Raw genomic sequence first — 25,577 nt, forward strand, 5'->3', positions numbered from 1 at the left:
GATCAAGATAAATTTCCTGTTATCACAGATTATTACAGCAAGCTCAGCAGTGAAATAGTATAACTGCCTTTCTCCTACTTAAAGCATTGTCTGGATAGGATAGACAAGAAACACATCTTTCAATGTAGATATGATACTAGATCATATGGGAAAAAATGCTAAAAATATTATTCTATTTTCTGTCACAAAATGGTAAAAATCTGTTTCTGGGCAAACAAACATTAAAGCCACAAAACAACTCAACTGCAAAATAAATGAATAATTCTAAATATATTTTTAAATTAATTATTAGATAAATGTGCCAACAACTATTTTGTTAAAGTAAGTATTTTTTTCCTATAACTTCTTTTGATTTCCTAATTTAATATTCAGGATAAGGAAATGAGATAGGAAAATGGAAAATACATTAGAGACACTAGAAATACCATGTTATATTGCATTATATTCAGGCTGATGGCAAGTTTGAGAGTAAAGAACTAAATAAATAAAGATAGATTGTTCAAATAGTTAACACATCACATAGCCTTCATGTTGTAAATTGAAATCTTCATAAACGATGCAAACTATGCAAAGGGTTTAAATGATGAATAGTTTCAATGCTACACTAAACCTTCTACCTGGGAGTTTAACCCTGGCTCAGGCCCAAGCCCTTTTAGAATCTTTAGTGAATTCTTAAAGCGTACAGACAAAATGGCAGATATATATATACACACACACAGTTCAGATGGATTTTGAATAGAGGGGGTAATTTTATAATGATGTACATCATTTTCAGGCTTTCAGTAGATGAAAAATGAGGCTCTGTGCTCGAGTGAGAATTATACCTCATGCAAACTTAGTAAAGGACCACAAAATTTTTTGGGGTTGGAAGGGACCTTAAAGATGATTGAGTTCCAACCCCCCTGCCAAGAGCAGGAACATCTTCCACTAGACCAGGCTGTTCAGGGTCCCATCCAACCTGGCCTTGCCAGTGCAGAGTGCAGGCAATAATCCAGTTCTACAATCCAGTCAATTTGAGCTGACATGATGGTTCCTGTTTTACATTCAAAGAAAACTCATATGAACATAACCACACAAATGTTTGCAAAAAAGGAATGCATTCATCAATACTAAGATTTTGATAATGCTTATGAGGGTATTTTTTAAAGACTGAAGAATAAGTGGCACTGTAAAAAAGATGGAATTATATTAGCTATTTGTTGATAAAATATAGCTATTATTTGCTAGCATATTTTGGTGGTAATGAAAAGCTTTGTGTTACAAGAACATGATTGTATTTACTTGACACTGTTATGACACCAAATCAAATAAATTCTTCCTATAAAATGAGAAGAAGCATGGTAAATAGGAAAAGCAGAGGGCAAAGGGAATTCCTCAGCAGCTGAGCAACTGAAACAAAATAACAAGTGTGACAACAGACAAGATCAATTAGAATCCAATTTTAGAGGGTAACTGGCAACCTTAAATAATTTAAGAACTTCATTCCCACCACTACTCTAGGAAGATCTAAATTTCTACTTGTCAGCTGCCACGTCTGAGTTTCACAATGAAAACTCCTTTTTTCTTTCAGCTAGCTGCCCCCAAAAATGCATAAAAAAGCATACATAAATATAAATAATGAAAATTCAATAGACATATGTGATAATTCAGGCTGAGGCATTTTCTTTACTAACAAAAACATAAACACTTCCAGAACCTGCTGACAGCAAAAAAATCTATTTCAACAATTCAAATAGAAAATGAAGAAAACATGAGACTATGCAAGAAAAACCTATCTACAGGTTTTGGAAGTTTTTTAATGTGGATTTTGAAATGAACAATTTGCAAGAATATTGTTATCCATTTTTCATAAATAACCAGATAAAATGATATATGGAAAGAAAATTCCAATGCTCAGCACTTAACGTTTTTCAAATAACCACTATAAAAACTGCCCTACTTATGCGATCCATGCTAACTGGTCAATATTATTTCAATTGTTTGAGTTGCTTTACAATGATTTAAACATAAACGTAAATCCTGTAGTATCAGGACAAATTGAAATGGATCTTCCTTCCAGGGGAAAATATTATTTCCTTATATTTCTTAATGAATTCTACTCGAACCCCCATTTTTTTCTGTGAATTTACTGAAAGAATCAAGGGCCTGCAACTGAATTTATACTATGGTTCCATAAGGCTGTTCAACAGAGTATTTATATAAGTTTTAAAAATTATAAGCACCTCAGAGGGCTTTAAATTTAAAACCCTGCATTTGTACATATATAATTAGCACAATATGACTGGTACTGAAATAAAGATTCCTGGTTTTGGTTCACATTTGAAGGATATACTGAAAATCATATTGGAATAATCCAATAACTGTTCACTTAATTAATTACACTAACCTGTTGCTCTGGAAAGAAAAGGTAGTCTGGGAACAGAAGAGCTGAGAACTTTTGTTTCTTTCAGACTAAAACATCTAGATGGACTCTGACTTTCTTCCAGGCTCATAGAAGGAGACTGCTCCAAGAGCGCAGAGCCAGCAGAGGTGGCATTAAACTGGGAAAGAGCATCTCGTGCTTTTTTTTTTTCTTTTTTTAGCATAGTTACCAGAATATCTGCAAGATATATTAAGGAAATAATTATTTTTTTTTTAAAGCAACAATCATCATTGTTTGTCCATAAGCATTTTTTTTCTAAGTGAAACAATATTATGGAATTAATATTCCATAATATGAAATTAAAGTTGGTCATATGCTTTGCAATTATTTTCATTCACCTGTTTTTCCAAAGAGCAGATTAATTCTTACTAAAACAATAAAAAAGTCACACATTGACCACAACTGCTGATCCCATTCAATCAACTCCTGATAAAAGCATTCACAGACAAACAGGATCTTATTGCCATTGTGGTAGTCCCTTTTTATTTTTTAAATTCTGCAATAAAAAAAAGTCTTGCAAACAGAATAAAACCTCTTAATTTACAGGTAGGCTTACAAGCATATCCCATCTGCAAGCTTTTCATGAAAGGTTTGATAAAATTCAGGAAAAGTATTTGGAAATTCATTGTAATAACACTAAATTTACTGGAAGTATACTAGATATAAATACATTTTGCCTAACAGCTTATAGAGAATGTAAAATGGAAAACCTGCATGCATTCAGTTAGGAACACTGAAAGCCCTGTGATATGAATTTCATATGCTATTCTTTCTAATCCTAATTAATCTTCTTAATGAACAGTAGAAAATCTAATTAGTCTTTGGGGAATATTATTAACTGGACTAGGTAATAAAAATAAAGCCCTTTCCAATTCAGTTTTTATGATAGCTTCTAGCCACTGTAGGCAAGAAGGAGCTCATAGTTTATTTAACAGCTCCCATATTTCCCACCACTTAATCACATTAGGCATGCTATTAATGTTCTAGTGATGATATACCACCACTTAGCCACTGCAGACTTCTTAAATCAGTCTTGTTTTCAAAGTCTTCCTATATTCTTTCTATTTAACTCTTACATGGATTTACATGAGTTTCCTCCTTTTACTTGTGTGAGCCAAGCTGTATAAATTTGTTGAGCACAAGTGCATTTGACAGAGATATCTTTGTCTTTATCTCATACTAATGAAATAATTGATTTCAGGAGGAAATGTTTCTGGGAATTCAGATATTAAAATTTACATTAAAATAATTGAAGAATTTTTTGAAAGGAATGAGTCAGTGTTTTAGCTAAATTTATCTGAAACTGCACCTTGGAAAAACAAAATCTTATCATCTATGACAGAGCAGAAATAGGGAAGCTTTCCTGCCACCTCAGTTCAGACAGGTAACATGCTACACCCCAGTGAAAAATGCCATTCTCATTTGACATATAAAATTGAGTTGAAATTGTTGAGCACAAAGAATGCAATTGAGTTCACTCTTTGTTAATAAATGTGGAAAAAAACCTGCTACCTTTACATTCAACAACCTCATATTTTTAATTTTTCTGCTGTATTACCAACTTTCCCCTCTGAGTAGCCACAAAGCTGGGGTCACAGTGGCTGTGGTTTGCCCACAGCTCTGTCAACCTGCTAAAAATACCTCCCACCCATCACGCTGCCGTGCAGCTACTCGTGTTTCCTGTGAGGCAGTGAAATGGACAAAGCATGTCTGAGCAGTTTAGCACTCTTATGTGCAAAAAAAAAAAAAAAAAAAAGCTTTAAATTTAAATGTAAAAAGTTTTATATTTGTTCTAAGGGCAAATTGCCCAGTAGTCCCCAAAGCAACACTTCGTTTGGCTAAAAATAACACATACAGGAAATTCTATTCTTTATAAGGTAATAGATTGGTCTTTATATAGCATCAGAGTTTCCCCCTCTAAAAAGTAGCTTAAATTGCTTGAGGAGAATCTTTTAGGTGTAGCCTGATCCACAATATTTGGTTATTGGCTGGACCATTCTAAAGCTAAATGGTGCTTGGATCCAGGATTTTGATTTTGGTGAAAGTGGAAAGAGAACCAGGTGCAAAGCAGAAGTCCTGTCACATAAAAGCTGGGAAGTGAGTATTTCCTTTAACACAGTAGAGCCTCTCTTACAAGAAGAAAAATGGTTGTAAGTCAGATCATCTCAAATGCAAATAATACTTTTTCCCCCACAAAGGATACTGATTTCATTGTCTCTTTGTTGCAGAACTCCTTTCAGTTTTTCCAGTTCTTCATTATTGTTTTGTTCTTCAGAGATGTCTTGAGAGAGCAATTTTTTACCTGAAGTCATTGGATGATTTATAATTTGCTATTAGGAGAAACAAAAAATGAACACCCCTTTAACTTTTCCTCCAGCTCTGTATTCTATTCTGAGAGAGTCTAGCTATAGTAAGAAAGATGAAACCTTTCTATACTCTTTACAGCATAAAATCATGCCACAGTTGACTGTTGAATTATATCCATTGTATCAAGTATGAAAAAAATTGGATTTTTTAATCTTCACTGGTAAGGGTGCAGTTTATTTTACTTTTTCTACACATGAACTCCAGTGTTCTCTAGTATCACAGAACTTTCAGTATTAAAAATATAATTAAAAGTAATTATTTAAGGACAATAAATTAAGATCAGGAATGTATACACTATTATATTGGAAGATCTATATCCCAAAATACAGAAAAGCATTATCTTCTATAATTTCACAATTACCAAGTATATCTGGTTTTCTCAATGATTCAGAATGTCTTGCAACAGCATCAGAAGAATTAGTGTAATAGATAAAGGAACATAGTGTTTTTAATCTACATTTTTACATCCTTCAACATAATTTGTTCAAAGTAAAGCCTCAGTAATGCTGGAAATACAGATGGGAACATCTATCCATATAACAACAACTTGTCTTAATTCCAGTAACTTCCAGTGCTCTCTTACAATTTTACTGCATGTTGGGATCCTTGCTGATGTTTCCACAAAATACTGCTGAATTTTCCCAGCTAAATTTAAATTTTCTATGAGTCCTCCAAGTTTAAAGTTTGATTGTTTTACCATTTTCCAGTACCTCCCAACTACATTGCATTTCTTTTAACACTTTTCAACCATTAATATCTCCAAGTTATTTTCAGAGAGCCAGCTGCACTTTCATCTCCATTTAAAAAAAAATACCTTCATATGAATGAAGCAATACTTTATCTTGCGCATGTCAGCACCAACATCCAGAGAGCTGTCAGGATCATTATCTTTGAGAAATGTTTCAATTAACTCATCCAACCTGGAAATAACATTTTTAAGAGAAGAAAAAAAATTCACAAACAAGTAGATAACTGCAAAATGGCATGTCAAATACATTACAAAATGCATCAAGCTGCCTGATATTAATAGGCTATCTTTCTTCAAGGACCATGCATTTGAAATGTACTTTTGATCTGGTTAATGAAACCTGGATTTGTTCCTGAAGATTCTACAACTGCATATCTGAACGTACTGGCGCTTGCTAAGGAATAGTTCTAGAACTAAAAAGCATCTCAGATGTAATCTTTTCTTTTTCTCATTTATTTTGTAACCTTTTGCTCTTCTGCTATCTCATAATTGAAAAGACTTAAAACCTGCTCTATCATAAGACTAGATTTTAAGAGGGTTTGGGCATAGGATTTGCAATTATATACAATTATTTGTTCAAAAGAAAAGTCTACTTCTTTTTCTATTACAATAATCAGCAGATAGCATAGCTTTCATACATAAATTACCTGCTCCAATCACCAAGTAAGGCAAACTCTCCTTTAATGCAGATACTTACACACTTTTCAAAGATCTACTGCTCTTCCTCTGACAAATGAAATGTAATTAGCATTTTAATCTCTTTAATGTATTCTTTAAAAACAACTGACCAAATATTCCTTAGGGAGAAACAGTTATTTCTGTAATTTGGTCTTCGCAAGACAATCTGGCCCAGAGAAGCACACTCTTTATTTTTCAAATCCAAATTAAAAGTATCAGACCAGAAACCTATACAGACATAATATATCACATTCTAGGCTGGATGTCACATCTATACACATAGAGACAGACTTCCTCTTACGTGCTGTCACCATCTTTCCAGGTCTCATATTTCAGGATGCATTGCAGCTCATTCTCAAGGCAAAGTGAAGAGGATTTCCAAGCCAAAGCTACGCTTTTAATCCACTTGCTAAGGTATATTTCTGGGAAACTGCAGAATTTGCAAGTGCAAATTCAAACTCCATCAACTGGGTTCAGATTTATGGCTTGCTGGCTCCTGACAAATGTTATTTCAATTTTTTAATAGGCAAATGGTGGGCAACAATTCCAGGCATATGACCTGTAAAGCATAATTTTATAATTTAAAATGTTTATTTAGATTCTTATCCTCAAGTTCTGAGCCTGAGCCAGGGAATGTAAGGTAGCTGCATCAAGTACCCAACTGCCCAAGAAGGGCAAGAGTTCATGTCTGCGTCTAGTATTTCTTTTGAACTAGTCTCGTTCAACTCCCTACTTAATATGCAAGCCTTCTGAATGTCACTTCGTAGTCATTTATCCTCTTCGGTTACAGGACTGGGAATCTTGTTGCCATTTTATTATCAGAATCACTTTGTTGAAACCACATAGAAAAAAAATTAGCATTATAATATCACATCATCCAAAGCTGACCCTAGAGTATGTTTTGTGGTATTTCCCTGCTTCTGGAGAATTTTTTCACTGAAATTCTTCACATTACAATATTAGGAAATCCCTGCTGGAGAGTGAAACAAAGGGATATATGACAATCAGAAAAAAAACCCCAACATTCTTTTCAATAGATAAATATCTGAAAATCAGTAGCTGCAAGACTGGAATGAAAACTGGAAAACATAACAGAAAGTTTTGATATTTATCTCCTCTAGGTCCAGCAATGTGGCAATACTCAGAAGAAAAAGGAAACAAGTGGGTTGATATCAGACAAACTTTGCTTTCCCATTTTCATCATTTCAGTTAAGTAACAAGAGATATATATGTTCTCTATTCCACTCATTGAATGTCCAAAATTCAGAACTTCTGAATTTATAGGATATTCTCTGAAGTCAGTGTGAGCTGTACATGTGAAGAGCTTGAAGGAGAGGATATTTAAAGAGAAATATTGGCTACAGAAGTGTTATTGGCACTGACTTGCTTCTCAGCTGAAGAGACAACAAGATTTACTCAGTAAAAGAAAACAAAATTTTACTTATTGCTACGGGATTTTTTTACAACATTAAGAGTACAACAGAACAGAATCCAAGAGTACAAAGTTACTATTAGTCTCTGCAGACTCACTAAGCACAAAGAGAAGGAGAATTAATCCTTCATCCATGGAGGCAGGCATTTGTGTAAGCAGTGGGAAAAGAGAAGCATTTATACTATTAATAAGAATATGACTGTGATTACACAGACACAGTAAGTCACTATCTTAAGTCAAAGTATTTGTCACTATCTTAAGCACCTTATTGCTTTCAGTAAGAGGAAACATTTTTTTTTTAAATAATTAGATTGCCTAGACTGACTATATGAAGTCATCTATAAAAATGGGCCTTTATCTTGAACTGTAAATTATGGAGGAGATGTATTAACCTTTCAAAGATCGTCTAGTTGCCAGGGATTTACCCATACTCAGATTACAACAGATTTAGGCTATGGGAATCAATTAAAAAATGCACTAACTCGCATAATTGCAATTACCATAATGTGAAAATCTTTCAAGAGAAAGGGAAAGAATATATAATTCCTGAAACATTATGCTTTATTTTTTAAAACTATTATTCCAGTCAAGAGTCAAGGTTCATTTGCTAAGTGCAACAAATTTGACAAGCTCTAGTCATAGATATAAACTGCTATTTCCTCTGTCTTATATTAACATTTTAGAAGTCGTGCAAAAACACAACAGTGCAATTAATTTTTTGATTTCCAAGTAGTACATAGCAGCCAAAAGAGATCTGAGCATCAAGACTGAGTCAAGTCTGAAATATCACAGTGTAAATCTGAAGCTGTAAACCAATTCAGCCTCTTTCCCAGTTGTAGGAAACCCTAGATTGTCAGTGTGCTTTTAGGTAAATTTTCAGTATTTCATCTTTAAGAATGGGAACAAGAGAAGGAACAGACCATCTGAGTCTAAACACTACGGATAAAATAAAAATAGATAAATGAAAGAAAACCAGCCATGCAAATCTCCATGAATACTAGCAAAAAAATCACTGCCTCCCTTCCTCTTCTAGGTTTCCATGTAAAAAATGCCAGAACTCTTTCTGAAATAAACACAGGGTCTGGCAACATGCTGAATATTCTGGGAGTTCTTCCAGAAAATTGAAGCACTACAGAAAGGTACAAAATAAACAATGCGATACAGAGGCAACTTGAAGATTCTCTTCTCAATTACTAGATCGTAGCAAATGGAACCATCTTTCATTTAAGTGATTCAGCAGCTCAAAGACTGTCAATGTATGATTTTATACAGTTTAGAACTTCAGTTTCACAAATTAAAGAAATACAATGCTACTTCATTTTCAGAAACATTCACAGGATTAATCAAGGAGACAATAAAGAATCACAAGGCAAGGGAACAAAACACAGATGAGAAGATACATAAAAAATACTGATTGTACATTTACTTTTTACTAACATATATTAGACACGGTGTATCTCTTTGCTAGGTGGTACAGAAACAAATGACAATAGAATTTAAAAGACGAATATGCTTTTACTTCTCATATTCCTAGCTAAATCAGTCTACTATTTGTCTCTAAATACTCCATAAAACTAAATAGATGGAATATATGAAAACTAGACCGCAGAATTATATAAAATAAGGTTGTAAAAGATTTATGAAATTCATGTAGTGCATTTACAGTTACAAGTCCAACACATTCCTTCTGGTCAAAACCATGCACAGGCTGTAGTCATCCTCCAATAGAAAGACAGCGATAAAAAACTTTTTGGAAGTAAAGGAGAGCCAGAATAGCTTGTGTTTTTAATTCTGTTATTTTTATGAGATCAGTAATACCATTCTCCTTATCAATAATAGCATATTCTGAGATAGTCATCTATGTTTGATCCTTAGTTTTCTACAAGGAGAACGTAAATCAAACTGTTTTTCTTAAACCAAAGATTTTGCTAGAAAATATGTCAGCAAGAATTGAACCAGAAAAACAGATTAAACACCCCAAAACTGAACAAAGTAGGGTCCAGCTGTTCAAGAGCAGCAAGAAACTCACAGATAACAAGAAGTCCAGAGAATTTTCTAGCAAATCTTTCTTTACTGGCCTACTCAGAGGCATGGGTATGTGGCAGAACAAAGGTAGTATGAAATCATGAGTTAAAATAAAAATATTCATTTTCTAAAAGACTTTCCAATTTTTTTTCAACTCAGTCATAGTAGAAAAACAAAAAGGGATAGGTAATAAAGAATTTTTAGTCATCTATTGTGGCTCAGCCCTGAGACCATGCATCTAGTCAGTCAGTATGCCCTATTTTCTGTAAGAGCTGTGAACGAGCGTTTCTTTCAAAAAGACCTGAAAAATGAAACCTTTTATTTATTTATGCTATTATGCCAAGGACAATGGTCAGTATTTTCATGTCCTCTCAAAACACAGATTAGGAAATAAAGCTGCCCAAAGAAGGGCATTTTGAAAGGTGTAATGAACTTGCTAATGGAAAGAGCATGCTGGGCATAGAACACATATCATGTATGAAAAATTTCTAAGTATGTGACTGAACTTTTCTTCTCCCTAAAACAATGCAGACTGAACCTTAATTTCCCCATTACACAAACTGCCAAAATTCAATGGGAAAATAATTTAGAAGAATCATATACATAGGTTCTACAACATAATTGAGAGGGTCAAGGTAACTCATAAACTAGAGGGAAGAAAAAAAAAGGTCCAAATGCTTTGGTTCAGGCATGTAATGAAAACCAGCTAGAAACAAGAAGAAAAAGAAAATCAACTAACAAAAATACCAAAAATGCTTTCCATAATATTGAATATATGTGAACACTGACACTTACAGTATGATATTATGTTTTCCTTTCTTGACTATATTTTTGAAGACTAGCAGTACAGCAATCCTGGACCTCCCTGTTATATGAGAGATGGACTGCAGAAGAAATAAATTCCTGTTCTGATAGTCTAATTCTCTGTTATAGTTTAAAAAATAAGAAGCTTTGCAAGGTATCAGTAGCAAAAAGAATAAAACTATTCTAGAATAGAATAAATCCCCCAAGTAAAATTAAAATTCAAGGTAATCAAGCCAAAGACATGAAAGACACCAAAAACCTTGTGAGAAATACCTGTCATTCACTGGAGTAGAAAACCAGATAGAGATGCTCTGTACTATCATCTGAAGATCAACACCAGGAATTTTATTTAACGCTGGAGAGACCCTTATAAAAAAATACTTAGCTGTAAGAATTCACACTGTTCTGCTTTTAAAATCAGCTTAATATGAAAAATATGATAAAAACTGTTTAATTAACTGAAATGCAATGGAAACCTAATTATGGAGCTAGGCATATGCACTGAATTGAAAATTACTGAATTGCTTACTTGTCACACTTAACTGCTTCAATGGAAATATGCAGCATGTATATGAATTTCAGAATTTGGTACTCTTCTAACATAAGATCGTCAATTCAATTTTTTAAATTTGAGGGAATTCTGTTATGCAGGTAATTTAGTTCAGAAAAGCTTCCAGTATTCCAAAGTAGAAGTACCTAGCCTTTTCACGGAAAGTATTAAACTAGTATTAAAAAAATCCCCAGACCTAAAAGTATATTTTAGAAACCCTAAAAACTTTATTTTTGTGTCTAAACAAATATAAAACTAATAAGCTTTTGTTTGTTGTAGTCAATAACATTAGCGAGCCAGATGCTGTATTCTTCATTAATTTTAGCTTACTAAGGCTCTAAGTAATGTTTTCATGCAGAATTTGTGCTAATCAAAACTGGAACGTGGATGACCACAGCTAATTTCACATGACAGGAAAAAAAGTATCATATGAAGATGTCTCTTATAACACATGGACATCCAAAGTTATTCCCTTTGTTCTCTTTTTTCTGGTATGTTGTAAGGTAAATGACAGAGAATTGAATACTATTTAATGTTATTAAAGTAAATGAAATATCCAAAGGTGATGTTTGATCAATTTCTGTTATTCTACTAATGCAAGGTTCTGCCCTGAGAACAGAAGGCCAAACTTACACTAATAAGAGCAAGGGTGTGCTGAAGGCTATTGCCAAAACCCTGCTGTATCAGAAAAAAATAATTTTCCCAACAGAAATTCTCCAAAGGATGAAGAATATGGAAGTATTAAACAGAGACCCACTTTCTGTGAAATACAGCAGTTAAAAAAAAAAAAAATGGGGCTTTCTTTTCCAGTGCTTATCAGGGGAAAAAAGAACAAACAACAAAACCCCAGAAATGAACAAAATATTACACATAAAAAAAGTTTTTAAGTCAATATCAAGGGACCAGTAATAAGTGATTTCCGAGATTAATTTAAAACCAATTTTGATTGTGACCTTTTACTTTTTAACATAGTACAAAAAGGAAGGTATTACAGTGCTGATCCAGGCAGGTTTGAATCATGACACCAGAATGTGAAACCACAAGCTGTGTCAAGTACAAGTCCTTATGCTGATGCTTGGAAGAAAACTCACAGTAGAACAGTCGTGAACAGTTGGGATGGAAAACTAACTGTTAGTGTTAACCTAACAGTGCTCTTTCATTAGAGACTGTAAATCAGGCCCAAGTTCTTGGTCTAGCCTTTCCCACTTTATATCTTTTCTTTTGCAAATAATGTAAACACACACTGTACTGCAGCTTAGATACAGCTTTTATATTATCAACTTCATTTCTCTTCTGTTACTTTCCATCCTTCAGAAATTCTTCTTTAATGAAGACCGCTTACTGTTTAGACCACACATAAATCACAAAACTTTTCTATCCACATTATTTCAGATTCCATGCAATTTTTCTGATAGCACAACTGCAGAATGATTAACTGAGAGCGCTGTACTACTTCACTTTTACACATTCATTAAATAACACACACATATATTTTTTAAAAAAGTCTGCTTCTGAATCAGTCATTTTTCTGGATGAACCAGGATACAAATCACACAGCTGAAATGCATCAGAAAAGCACTCCCAGCCAACTGAGTATGTTTTCAAAGTTTGGAGCTCTCAATAGCTTGCAGGATGCACAGTCTCAAAACACAGATTTGGAAGGACTTGTTTTGACCTTGCTTTATGTGTCATGATTCATTTCTGAGAGAACTTCCCTTTTAACCCCTATCACTGACATAGTGTGTTATGTATCAAGATTAAGTTCACTTAAATAACAATTAATTTTGTGGGTCAGTTGTGAACTCTGTCACAAGCAAAAATCCAAGTTTATGAAAAATAGGTTGCTAACAAGGCAGCTAATGAAGAACTTGTAGTAATCAGAGAGGTTGCTTTAATTAAACAAGTTTTTTTACCTTGACTTTGCAATAGCTTGCCTATTAGTAACGTAATTGGTATCAATTTGTTTTAAAATATATTAATTCCAAAAATTATCATTAAGTTTAATAATGATGTCTATATTGTTCAAATAGGAACTCCACATCTCTACAAATTTTATTAATACATTGGTCTAAAAAATGCATGATAGTGAAAGAAGAATGACTGCTACATTTAAGAACAACTAAGTGTGCATCAGAATGGGAAGACTGTGGAGATTCATACTGGATTTTATAAATAATGCTATGGAAGGTAATGGAAAAAAGAAAAGGTATTTCCAGGCATTGCTGTGAATGAAATTGCCAGAAGGTAAAAGTACACAGAATTCATACAGCTTGCCCTGAGAAGAACTGTTATACATTACTGACAGGTAGTACATGACAGCACAGCTGACATTTACAGAGGATAATGCTGTATTCTGTACCCAGAAATAACTGCTTAACTTCTCATTTAACAAAAGTGTGCTAAGTCTTGGGTGAAATAATAATTAAGGTAACTGATAGTGGAAGCAGATACATAAGCCTTTGAACAATCCCTTCAGTAGATATTTCATAGAATAATTTTATTATCATAGCCCTGGTATAGGCTGCATTGATTTGATGTCTTAGACCAGAGTAGTAAGAGCAGTAAGTATTTGAGTAAGTATTGATTAAGTAAGTTTTATGTTTCTACAGTCTGGAAGAATTTTACAGTTTTAGAAAATATCTATACAGTGTTCTAACAGCTACATATTACAGGAGATTCTTCTGAATTAGATGGCTACCATGTGGCAAACAGATGTAAGATGAGTTTCTACAAAGTTAAAAATCATTCATTTCAATGATGAAATCCACTCAGATCTAAATCTTTGTATCGGTAAAAAATGAGTGATTTGGATTGAGCAATAAAATGACCAAGACTGGCTTTTGAGGGGAAAAGGTGGCTACTGCCTGTAATTCCATATGCATTTTCTTTTTTCAGAGAAGAAACATGTCAAGTAGCTTGCTGAGTAGATGATTTCCTTCTTCAGCAGCACTTTGTAAAAACAACCCAAAGCGCATACAGAAAGGAATGCTACTTACTGCCAAATTATACTTGTGGCCATAACAGTAGTTATGTTTTAATCATTGGAATATATCTAAAAGTAGAAATACAAAACCAACATTTAGTTTATCAAAATTTCAAAAATCAAAATATCTGCAAAGAATTTGAAATAAAATGAAATTACATAGGACAAACATAACAGCAATTCAAAGCGGCCAAAATACTTTGTACCTCTATGGATGAACACCAAGGTAGTATAGAACCCAACACAATATAGAAGACAGACTTAGTTTTAAAAAATATGTAAAGTATCACTTTCAGGTTATTAATTAGAGGTATAAGAAGAAAAGAACAAAAGAGAAGAGAAGATAAAAGAAAGAGAAAAGATGGGAAAAGGGAAAGGAGGGGAGGGGAGGGGAGGGGAGGGGAGGGGAGGAGAGGAGAGGAGAGGAGAGGAGAGGAGAGGAGAGGAGAGGAGAGGAGAGGAGAGGAGAGGAGAGGAGAGGAGAGGAGAGGAGAGGAGAGGAGAGGAGAGGAGAGGAGAGGAGAGGAGAGGAGAGGAGAGGAGAGGAGAGGAGAGGAGAGGAGAGGAGAGGAGAGGAGAGGAGAGGAGAGGAGAGGAGAGGAGAGGAGAGGAGAGGAGAGGAGAGGAGAGGAGAGGAGAGGAGAGGAGAGCCAATGATTCAAACAGATATTTAGTGGTACTTTCAGAAGAACTCAGCTGACCAAACATTCAGTGAATTTCAGTGAGATTCAAAATACTTCTATGATCACTTTTGGTCATATACATTAGAAAACTGGCTCCAAGATTTTTTTCAAACACATAAATAAGCAACTGGAGCTATCTTATGCTTTCTCCATACACTTCACTATTATGAGTTTATTTCACTATTATTATTTAAACCACATAATATTAGATGACTGGTATAATTTTGAACACTAAAAAACAGGACATCGTCTACCTCACTCCCACCCCCATGCTGAAACAAACTTGCTATCCTTTGAAAAGAACTTTGCAGTTTATTATCTCTGAATAGTTTCAATGCAAAAGGTGATCAGTTTAAATAAGATTTCCACCCCCCACCCACACACACTTTTAGGGGCCTTTGAACAAAAAGCAAGATCACAGAAAATTATTTACATTTTAAGCATGTAGCTTAGGTACATGCATTATGAATCTGAACTTTCTGTGCTGTTGCTAGAGTTTTCATAATCTGTAGGAGAAAAAACGTCCTTGGCAAAAATGCATTGATTTAATAGCATTCTAAATCAGGCATCTAAGCAAGCTAATTATTTTAAGGCTACTTTATAGCTAAGGTAGCTTGTTTTCTCTTGAATATTGCCTACACAGCTCATGTCAGTCAATCTGCTAACTTCTACACAGATCTATGGTCTGCAAAGCTGTCTTGACAAAAGGCAAGGTGATACGCTTTTATTTCTTCCACCTTGCAAATGAAATTGAACATTGACATCAGCAAATATGAACATTTGCTCTGCTTTGTAAAGGAAGCCATTTGTTCAACAGCTTAACTAAGTAACTGTTAAAGCTCTATATTGTATAACAGGGCAATATTTTTAATACTATGATAGCACACAGATGTCACGATGTTGAAACAGAAAAAATGAAAGACAGACGTAATGAGATCTCCAGGACTTGAGTCAAACAAACAGTATATGACTGTTGAAGTAAAAAAAATAGAAGCATCTGTAATAACATATGTATCTGAAAGAAATAAGGTAAAATTATTAATAAATTAAAGTGCTAAGCCAGTACTTCCGGTCCTGTTCTTAGAGATTTCCAACTGGCAAAAGCTCTGGAAGCGTGGGTGCTCTGGAACATAGGACCTTGATTAGAAATCCTGACTTTCTGTGCACACACTGTAAATTGCTAGTGAGCTCATTTATATTATTAAAAAAAAAAATAAATCCCAAACTATTCAAGCAAAAAGGACTTTCCCTTCTACTTTTGGCATACAATTCTCACACACACACACACACACACACACACACATAAAAAGTCATTTGAAGATAATTTAATTCCATTTTAAACCATAATATGGAAGCCTGAAAGAGTACAATTTCTTTGTATTTGGGATGTATGATGTTTTCTATTTTTAAAAAATAGTTCAAAGAACTCCTGTTCTATTTTTTTCCCCTTAAATATGAAACTAATTCTTCAGCTCAAAGAAATATTTAGACCAACCCTTTACTGCTGAGGAAGTAGAAGGTAAGATCCAAAGCAAGCAATTCAGATTTTGGAAGCATTTTATGAACTACATTCTGAACCACTTATGTAGTCTAGCTGAAATTTTTAAGCTTTGCTTTTTAGATAAACAAAATGAGAGCAGAAGAATTTGTTTATGTTTAACATTTATGAGAACAAAATAATTAAATCAAAAGTATGGTGCAGTAATGCAAATGCTCAGCATTTAACACAGAATTTTGAATACCAGAGAGCTGTAGCTTTAGTGACACAACTGATAAGCTGCATCATATTATAATTTACCATTCCCAAGAAAAGTCAAGAGCATTTGTTTTCCATTTTGTTTCAAATTTAGTGAATGGTAATGTGACATTGTAGTGTTTATGAGGAAAGTCTATTTGACAGATTTTTTCCTTCCATTAAATGAAAAAAAAAAAATAAAATAAATCCCTGAAGACACTTATTTGATTTAACTGAGGAAAAAACAATCAAGAATGAAAATTAGCTTATTCATACGCTACCTGCAAATATTTAGCAATTCCAATTGCATTGAGTAGCCCATCAATTTAATTTGGAATGCTCTGAATGTAAAAGATTGGAATGAAACTCATTGTTGCAAGAAATGTTCAGCATTTCCTGACTTAATAAATCAAGAAACATACAAAATATAATTTTCACATATTGTTAACACTTTTTTCCTTGGCAATCACTAACACTTAATTCCTGCACATATGTAGATAGCAAAAAAATCTATGTAATGCCATAAGCATTGTGTTAGACTAAAAAAATATTGGATCTACACAACTGGACTTGGTTTCATTTTGGCATCTGTCTTCTACTCAAAAGTGCCTGAGATAAAGTGTTTTGTGGAACAAAAAAATATAAATGTGTGCTCAGTGAATGGAGTTTTTCACTGACATGTTTTGTACCTTTGACCATCTGTGCTCAGCATCAAAGAATAAAAAAAACCCAAGGATCAGAAAGATCAGAAGGATCAGAATACTTTCAGCAGGCTAATTTTTGTGTGCCCTCTGTTAAAATATGTATAATCAATCAGGAAAAGGAGAATTAAAACATAACCATTTTTATAAGGCTACCTTTTGTAACATTTTTTCTTACCAGTCAATTATTTGCAATAAAATTAACCACAGTTAGACTTTGATCAAAGTCTAAGAATTTGGAAAATAATTATATAAACTTGAATTATTTATATAGTTATACATATATATGCATATATATATATACACACACTATGAGATACAGTTTGTTTAAGTTTAAACAGAAGATAGCTAAGCAAAAATGTTTAAATAGGATTTGAAATACATCATGACCTTAATTAGATTTTCCTCTTTGACATATAAAAAAATCATCAATAAAAATAATAATAATAATAACAAAATAATCCCCTACAATACTAGTCCCTTAAGAATCGTTCTTGGGTGGCCATTTAAAATAAAGCACAACAGAGTATGTTGCATTATCACCTATACTATGCTTCTTTTCTTCTTCTGCCTGTCATAACAAACTGATCTGTATGGCTCCTGATAAGTAATACTATTTAGATTTCATTATAGATTCAAAACCAGATGCAAATCCCAACATAGACATTTTCCAGTAATAGTCAATCATGATTTTATTAGCCACCATCCAGGTCCATATCTCTGTTTGGACTACTCATTTGTATATTTATTCTTTAATGTGTACAAACTTTCCAGATAATGAGTAGTTCCAAACTGACATGGCCAGTCCCCATAAACAGAACTGTCATGAAGTTTTGCTGTTATGTGTTGATAGACTCTAACTGGAGACAGAACACTTAGATGCTATCTGCTGATTGTCATAAATGCTCAGAACATTTACAAACCTCAAGCTCAGACGTGTAAATCAGCATGGTCACAAATGTTATTGCCATATAAAAGTAAGTTCAAAAAGCATAAATGTTCAAAACCACACAAAAAGATACTTTAATTGAAGTAGTGGCTTTTTATCCTATCATTTCATTATATTTTTATTTGGGTGTTTGAGCTACATCAGTTGTTTATCAACAAGCATTCTGTTTGCAAGAACACAGACAAATGTGAAGCTCATAAACCCTGACATTTACCCTCCCTTGAACTGTTCTAGAAAATACTGAAATAGCCTTCAATGTTCCATTCAACTGCAGCCCAAAGTAATAACAAGCCAGTCTGACTCACATACCTGACAGATATTCTCTAGCAAACTCTTTGCCTCTCTGTTTGAAAAAAATCTGTATAACCAACTTTTTTTTTAAACTTTAAATAATATTAAGAAAATGATCCCTGAAAAATGCCATTATATGATGGATGAGGTTTAGCATTGATCTTGTTTAGCACTGATCCTCAGGAAAGTTATTATATCCCAGCCAGTAGTACCTAAGTGTTGTTCTGCATTTTAATTCCAAAGCATTTGATCCAAGAAAGAACTTATTTCTTAAACAACGAATACATGTGCTACATGAACCCTAAGAAGTATAAATAAACTATAAATTCAGAAACCTTAAAGATTTACATTGACCTAATGTAACTGAGGTCCTTGAAAGTTACTTCTCATCACGAGACTTAATGCAGGTAGAAACTCATTAAAGTCTCCACCCTGTTTCTTTCTGGAGTAATGGGATGCAAATTTCCTTTTTATGATCTCAGAAGAAATCTTCGATTGTAGTGTAATGCATGACACATTATGCTACATAGATAAAAAGGAAAAGCACACAACTAATACACTTTTTAGTCACACTTCTGAAACCAGGGCTCCCAGATGTATGGTATGGTGCAATTGTATGCGATACATTCCTAGTTTTCCTATGCATAATCATAATGAAAAAAATTAATAAATCATTAATCCATTACTATTTATTACCCATTCCTATTTATAAGTCTGCCATTTCCATGGGAAAAAGGGTATAATCTTAGGAAAAAAGATTTGTGACTGTGGTCTTAGAAAAACCCAAACAATTTCCAAAATCCCTGTTTCTCTGTACAAAGTAAGCAGCAGATAAGATCACAGTGGAAAATTCATGTGACATAATTTTGCAATAATATTATGAAAGCACTAATTTAAACCAATATATAGATTATTTAAGTATGTCTGAATAAAATCACTGAAAGCCCATCATCTTCTGAAGACTGAAAAAAAGGGTTTCTTTTTACCCTTCTGCCAGGGTAAAAAAAAAAACAACTAACCAAATAAGGGCATTTAATTATGCATATAATGAAAAAGAAAGGTACTTTTCTTTCTATGGCTAGTCTTGCTAACATCTAGAGCTACTCTGCAATCTTGTTTGTGCATTTGACTCTTGTGTTTGGGCAGATGATAAATATATATTAACTCAGTAGGAGCTGCAGGGACATTTCTGGTTAGGAGAATACAATGATAGCTACTGATGTAAATGATTAATAATGACAACAATCTACATGAGAAATTCAAGGTTCAAGTTAGCAGCTTGTCCTCATATCTCCAGACTCTCCTGTGTGTTAGGGGAAATTGTTAGCACTGGGAGCTGTCTTCTGGACCATCCCCCTGAGAAATTAAATACTAAATATTCCCTCAGCTTCAGTTTGGTTGCTGTTAACATACTAATCAAACAAAATTAGGCAGTTACTGCTTTATAGAAATGAGGTACAGCAATTGAATAGGTCCATATTACAGAATTAATTTTTCAAGGCTGGAAATTGAATTCAATTATTGTGAACATTTAGAAGTAAGTAAATACATCATATGCAGAAAGTTCTTATATGCTGTATTAATCTGTTACCAAAAGCTGAAGAATATTAGAATATTTACATGAATTAATACTGCATTTCAACAGCATGTTCAGTTAAAAAATATTTATATTTGGCTTTTAAGACACTGATCAACTATGGAACAGAAATGTGAGATTTCTTTTGGTTTATGTCAAATTAACACTGCAGCAGGATACTTCTCAGCACAAGAATATTATTTGAACTCTACTCGGATTGCATATCCAGTTTTGAGAGAGACTGTTTTTCATTCTGCCCTATTATACAACACTTCTTTTTGCCTGGCATTTGACAAGCATTCCCATCCTTTGCATTTACTTTACTTCACTTCCTCATTGCTGAGGCTGCAAAAACACAGCCAGCAACCTCACAGAGCTTTTCATGGAAATCTGCCATTCTAAACTGGCACCTAACTCCATTTTCTTATTCACTCAAGGAAGTTTAAAACTCTGAGATGGATTTAAATATTTATGCCAATAAAGAAACTGATGAAAAGCATAATAATAAAAGAAGAAAATGAAAACATTGTAAGACATTACTGAAGTAGCTCTTCTTGGGAAAGCTCTGATGTTCTTTGTTTGCCAGTCAACAGCACCAACTCATCCTTCAAATCCTGGATCTCCTTTTTCAGCTGGACAATCATCTACAAACAGCAAGGCACAGACCATGTATCACCTACAAATTAATAGCTAGTTTATGATTTTTGCAGTAGAAGGCTGAGTTTAAGTAAGTATTTTATTTTAGTTTTCTCTTTTTTTAGACAAGATTTCTTTTCCAAAAACTGTCAAAATTACTTAAATACACCAAGCACCTTTTTTCCCCCCACTCTTTTTCTATTTATAAACCCAAGCAAAGTCTTCCAAATTCAGTAAATTCTTGTGTTAGAAGACTTGGCCTTCAAAAGATTTTTTGCAAAAGACAAATATAGTTTAACATAGGAATAGAAAGATAATTCTGACTCATTAGTTTTGCCTCTTAATTATGAACACACGTTTAACAACAGACATCTTTGTTAGAGAAAGAGCAACTACACAACAGAAGTGATTTTTTTTGCTTTCACTTTTATAAAGAGAAGTTTCAAAACACTATCTTAATTTTAATCTAAACTTTTTTCTTTTTCATGTGACATTTCTCTATTATTAGGATTATAGTATACTGTACTTGTAGGTATGCATCAGCTAGCTAGGTTGCTAGCAGCAAACTGATGGCATAAAGCAACATACTGAAATTCAATTCTATTCATGAATGGTAATGTGAGAATATTACATAGAAAACTGAACTAGATTTTTAAATTCTAGGAAGTCCTGGTTGGAATTTGCACTTTTGGAAAAAATGTCCATATAAAACTAAATTTTACTTATCATTAAACTCTCAAAGCTAAATTCTACAAAGCAGGGGGCAATATACATTTAGCTGAGTCTAAGACTTGAATGAGCACATTCTTGGATACTTTGTGGTTGATCATTTATTAAAGCCTCCTTTTACATGGCACAAATGTATCAGTAGGACAGTGATATACTTAGGTGGATATATGTACACTGATTCAATGTGCAAAATAAGCTTCCAAGAGAAGAATGTTTTAAAGGAAAAAATAATCACTCTTGATTGCATGTGGTTTCCAAAAATGAGATTGTTGAAATTGATGACATGTATTTTCACTGAATGTTAAAACTCCTTCAAACATTTCAATTTATTTTAATGGTTAAATTTAATCGTAACTTCCTAAATTTGTGCTTTAGAAATCAAATTATTTTACACATGCATATGATTATTTCTTTTAACTCTAAACCTATAGCTAATTATTTTTTACAATAAAGTATTAAAGCCTAACATTTTATTTAATACTACTACTAGTATTAATACTACTAAAGTGATTACTATTAATTAGAGAAGCAGCAAGAACACTTAGAGAATATTGCAGGCCAAACATTTTACTCCAATTTTATATTGTGCCATTTTGGTGCTGCACCCTTATTTTGTGCCAGCTAGTGAGTCAAGAAATTAAATTTGAGGCTGGAGTGGAAAATGGTGGAAAGCTGAATCACTATAACATCTCTGTTCAATGCTTAAATTTGTTAGGATGAGTAACTTCAATCTGACAACAACAGAAATACCAATTTCAGGACATGGATAGAAGATTCATTTTCAAGTATTATTAAGAAAAAAATCTACAGAAGCAAAATAATTTCATTTGTATTTTTACATGAATGCTAGAAGAGATGAAGTCTAATTTGACCTTCATTTTCAGTTTAAATTATGTCCTTTAGCCATGAATGAGAGAGGTTCAAAGTTGAGTCACTCAAAAGTACAACAGGTACAAATTCATGTTCTCAGTAAGATAAAACATCAGGAATTCTCCATTATAAAGAATAAAGTTTACACAACAATCTGACTTAAATCAGATCCACCAAGAGGTATTGTGAACTCCCTTTATAAAGCATGCATTGAAATCACAGATGAGAGATATTGCCAATAAAATGTGTTTCTATTTTTAATAAAAATAATATTATTTTATTACAATAAAATTAGATTTTTATGAAAAAAATCTTAAATCCAGCTCTTTGAGTAATGGAGTTGCATCCGGGAATATACCTAAGATGGGCAACAAATTCCATAATGAGCACAGGGCCATAGAAATTCAAGGCACTTGTGTTCCCCTGCCTTTTCCAAAAGAGGGGATGGTTTTCTTACTCTCACGAGTCCACTTTTGCTTTACTTGCTAAATGATCCTGCAGAGTGAGACATACCAAACTCGTGGAGTATAGCTCCACAGGATGTAGTAAAAGTTCAGGAGCCTGCATGTGCTTTACCTCAGTCAAAGCTTTCTGTGGACATGGAAGAAATGTTTTGCATGATTTGCTACTAGAAAGTTATGTAGAAAGAAAAAAAGAACAGAGAGATAGGAATAAAGAAATTGTTCAATGCCTACTGGGTTTATTTTTTGGCCTTTTTTTTATTTTTTAATTTGTGATACTATTGCTGTTAGAACTTGCCTGGAAAGAAAAATAAAATTGATAATAATAAAAAAGAAAACTAGCTAAAAACAGGACAAGGATCTTCTATTCCCTTTGAACTCCAAGAACAAGAGACAAGAAGAAATAAAAGCATGATTATTAACAGTAAACAAAGTATTCTAATTATGATCATGTAACAATGAATGAAATCATTAGCTGTATAATTAGCTATTTCAGTCTCCTTTTCTTGTCTTCGTCTTTTTTCCTAATGGTAACTTCACAGAGTTCTTTCTTCCTGTCTAAAATGGTTCTCAAATCTATTTCAAGGAAAGAGTCAGTATCACTATGTTTCTTAGCTTTTTAATACACAAATTTTTCAGTGCAACTGTGTGCCTTCACCAGTTGATTAGCAATCTTAGTACATTTTTTAAAGAATTTTAGAACCATCTGGTGATCTGTGTCTATGATTTAGGAATTATCCCCCTAAAAAATCAACACAAAGATGATAATGAAAGTGACTGTTTCTCCTGAGATGCTTTAAGAATTGAGAAAGCCTTTAGAGATTTGATAAAGATTCACTAAATTATAATTGTGTCCAAAAAGAAAAAAATTAAAGTGGCAGCTATTTTATAGAAAAAAATTTGGAGCTTGCATCTTGAAACAATTTAATTGGATATTTCAGTATAAAATCCCCAACATTCCCCTTGTCCCCATCCAAGGCTCTCACCAATCTGGGGTCAATTTCTTCATTAAGAACTGCTTCATTCTTAATAAGAGCAACTCGCTGTGCAAATCTGCAGGTTGATATAGATTCCTGGAAAGAAAAAAAAGCAAAAAAAAAAAGAGAAGAGAGAATTCGAATTACCTTTGCACCAGATAAGTAGCCAGACTGCTAGCAAAGCTATTAAACAACATTTCCATTTTTTGAGTATGTTACAGAAATATTCTATCATTTCATATTCCAAAACAAAAATATTCAAGGGAAATTAGGTTAGCATATTAATGACAGGGACATATAAAACTGATAAACATATTTTACTGATACAGTTTATCTTCTGACCAACTGCATTTCAGGTAAGACCACAGCTGGAACTATAGGATAACAAAGCCATGCTATTCAGAAGACAATAACCTTGGAACGATGAGTTGGGATTTTGTTGTTTTGTTTTTTTTTTTGGTGTGGGGATTTTTTTGTGTGCTTTTTTGGGTACTTTTTTGTTGTTTTTTTTTTGTGGTTGGTGGTTTTGTTTTGGTTTTTTTTGTTGTTTTTTTGGGTTTTTGGGTTTTTGGTTTTTTTTTTGGTTGGTTGGTTTTTTTGGTGAAAAAGGGACTAGGAAATTTTATGTAAAAGAAGTTTGGAAAAGATATGAAGGGAAGAATAGTGGAAATCCAGGACAACTGAGAAACAAGCTAGGAGACTAGGAACTGGGAGACATACAGGGGAACTGTGATACCAGATAAAAATGTCAGATGAGCTAGTATGGGGATCTGCAGGAATGGAAGGAAGAAAGAAAACAGAAATATGCAGGACTGAGATGGCTGGGGAAACTCTGTGACAGCCATTGTGTACTCCCATCTAGTGCACAGCAAGAAATCAAAGATCCAGATACGTATTGTTCTCACATTCCAGATCAGCTAATATCTAAAGGCCAGACCCTGCTGTAAGACTTATATATTTAATGAAGAAAACCCCAGCAATTGTCTCCAGTTAGGTCAAATAATAAAACATAGAATACTAGGCAGTAGAAATTCAAATGATGCTCGAGAAACTGTATGGTAAACCCTTGTGGGATTTGGCAAACTGCATTTAAAACAGAATTTGTATATAGCCCTTAAATCAATTCATTAATGTAACAGAATTGATTTTCAGAATTTTCTGTCTCTTATTTGGTTTGGAACCCTGAATAAAGGTTACGTGAGAAAATACGTTTCTTGCTAATAACACAATATATAAACTGAGTATCAAAGAAAAGGAAGGTTTTACAATTGAGTTGCACACAGTATTGTTGGGCTCCGTGTCTGCCTCTGCTGTTCCTTTACAATGATGACCAGCCAATGTGATTGTAATTAAGTTCTATACATATAACAACTACAGTTATATGTCATTACACACTCATACATTTCCACTAGGTCTCTTTACCCTGCTTAGTGTGCAGCACATGAAATTAATGAGTAGGTAATCAATTTGGTTCTCAATGTTCAATATGCTAGCTTACAATTTGTTTATTCTATGCCATCAAAGTGGTAATCAAGTCAGACATCTAATTTCCTAATCATTTTTATACCATGCTTATCATCACAGCACCTCAGGGTTTTACAAGAATTAATCACTTAACCTTCTTTGCTGCAAGTGTGTGGAATGATTACACTTAACAGAATGGAAACTGAAGTCAAAAGTACCAAAAAGTTGTATTCTATTGTTGTCATTTTATGATCTTCTGTTCAAAACAGCTTCCATTCTGCTTCAGTTACAGCTATATTAAGTAATATATCTACAATTCAGAAACAATGTCTTCATCCAAGCACTCCAAAAAACTAGGACAAAAAATGTGACCTAGTGACCTAAGAAATTCTGTACAAACTCATTGGTAGAAGTAGGAATATAATCTAGTTCTCTAGGATAATAATCTATTTGTCCTCTTCATATGAGTGCTCTTTCTTACTCTGAATTCTCTGCT

At 33.4% G+C, this 25,577-nt stretch overlaps 1 protein-coding gene across 1 annotated transcript in view; it reads right to left on the reverse strand.

The window, feature by feature from the left end:
* KIF6 (kinesin family member 6) overlaps nt 1-25,577 on the reverse strand; it is a 152,179-nt gene that overhangs the window by 84,703 nt on the left and 41,899 nt on the right. The window contains exons 9-13 of the mRNA XM_062490338.1: nt 23,627-23,713; nt 20,485-20,588; nt 5,604-5,709; nt 4,626-4,752; nt 2,387-2,599 (exon numbers count right to left, since the gene is read on the reverse strand). Of these exons, the coding sequence (XP_062346322.1) occupies nt 2,387-2,599; nt 4,626-4,752; nt 5,604-5,709; nt 20,485-20,588; nt 23,627-23,713 (637 nt within the window). The remainder of the gene's footprint in view (nt 1-2,386; nt 2,600-4,625; nt 4,753-5,603; nt 5,710-20,484; nt 20,589-23,626; nt 23,714-25,577) is intronic.

Source organism: Cinclus cinclus, chromosome 3, assembly GCF_963662255.1.
Source record: "Cinclus cinclus chromosome 3, bCinCin1.1, whole genome shotgun sequence".
NCBI lineage: Eukaryota > Metazoa > Chordata > Aves > Passeriformes > Cinclidae > Cinclus > Cinclus cinclus.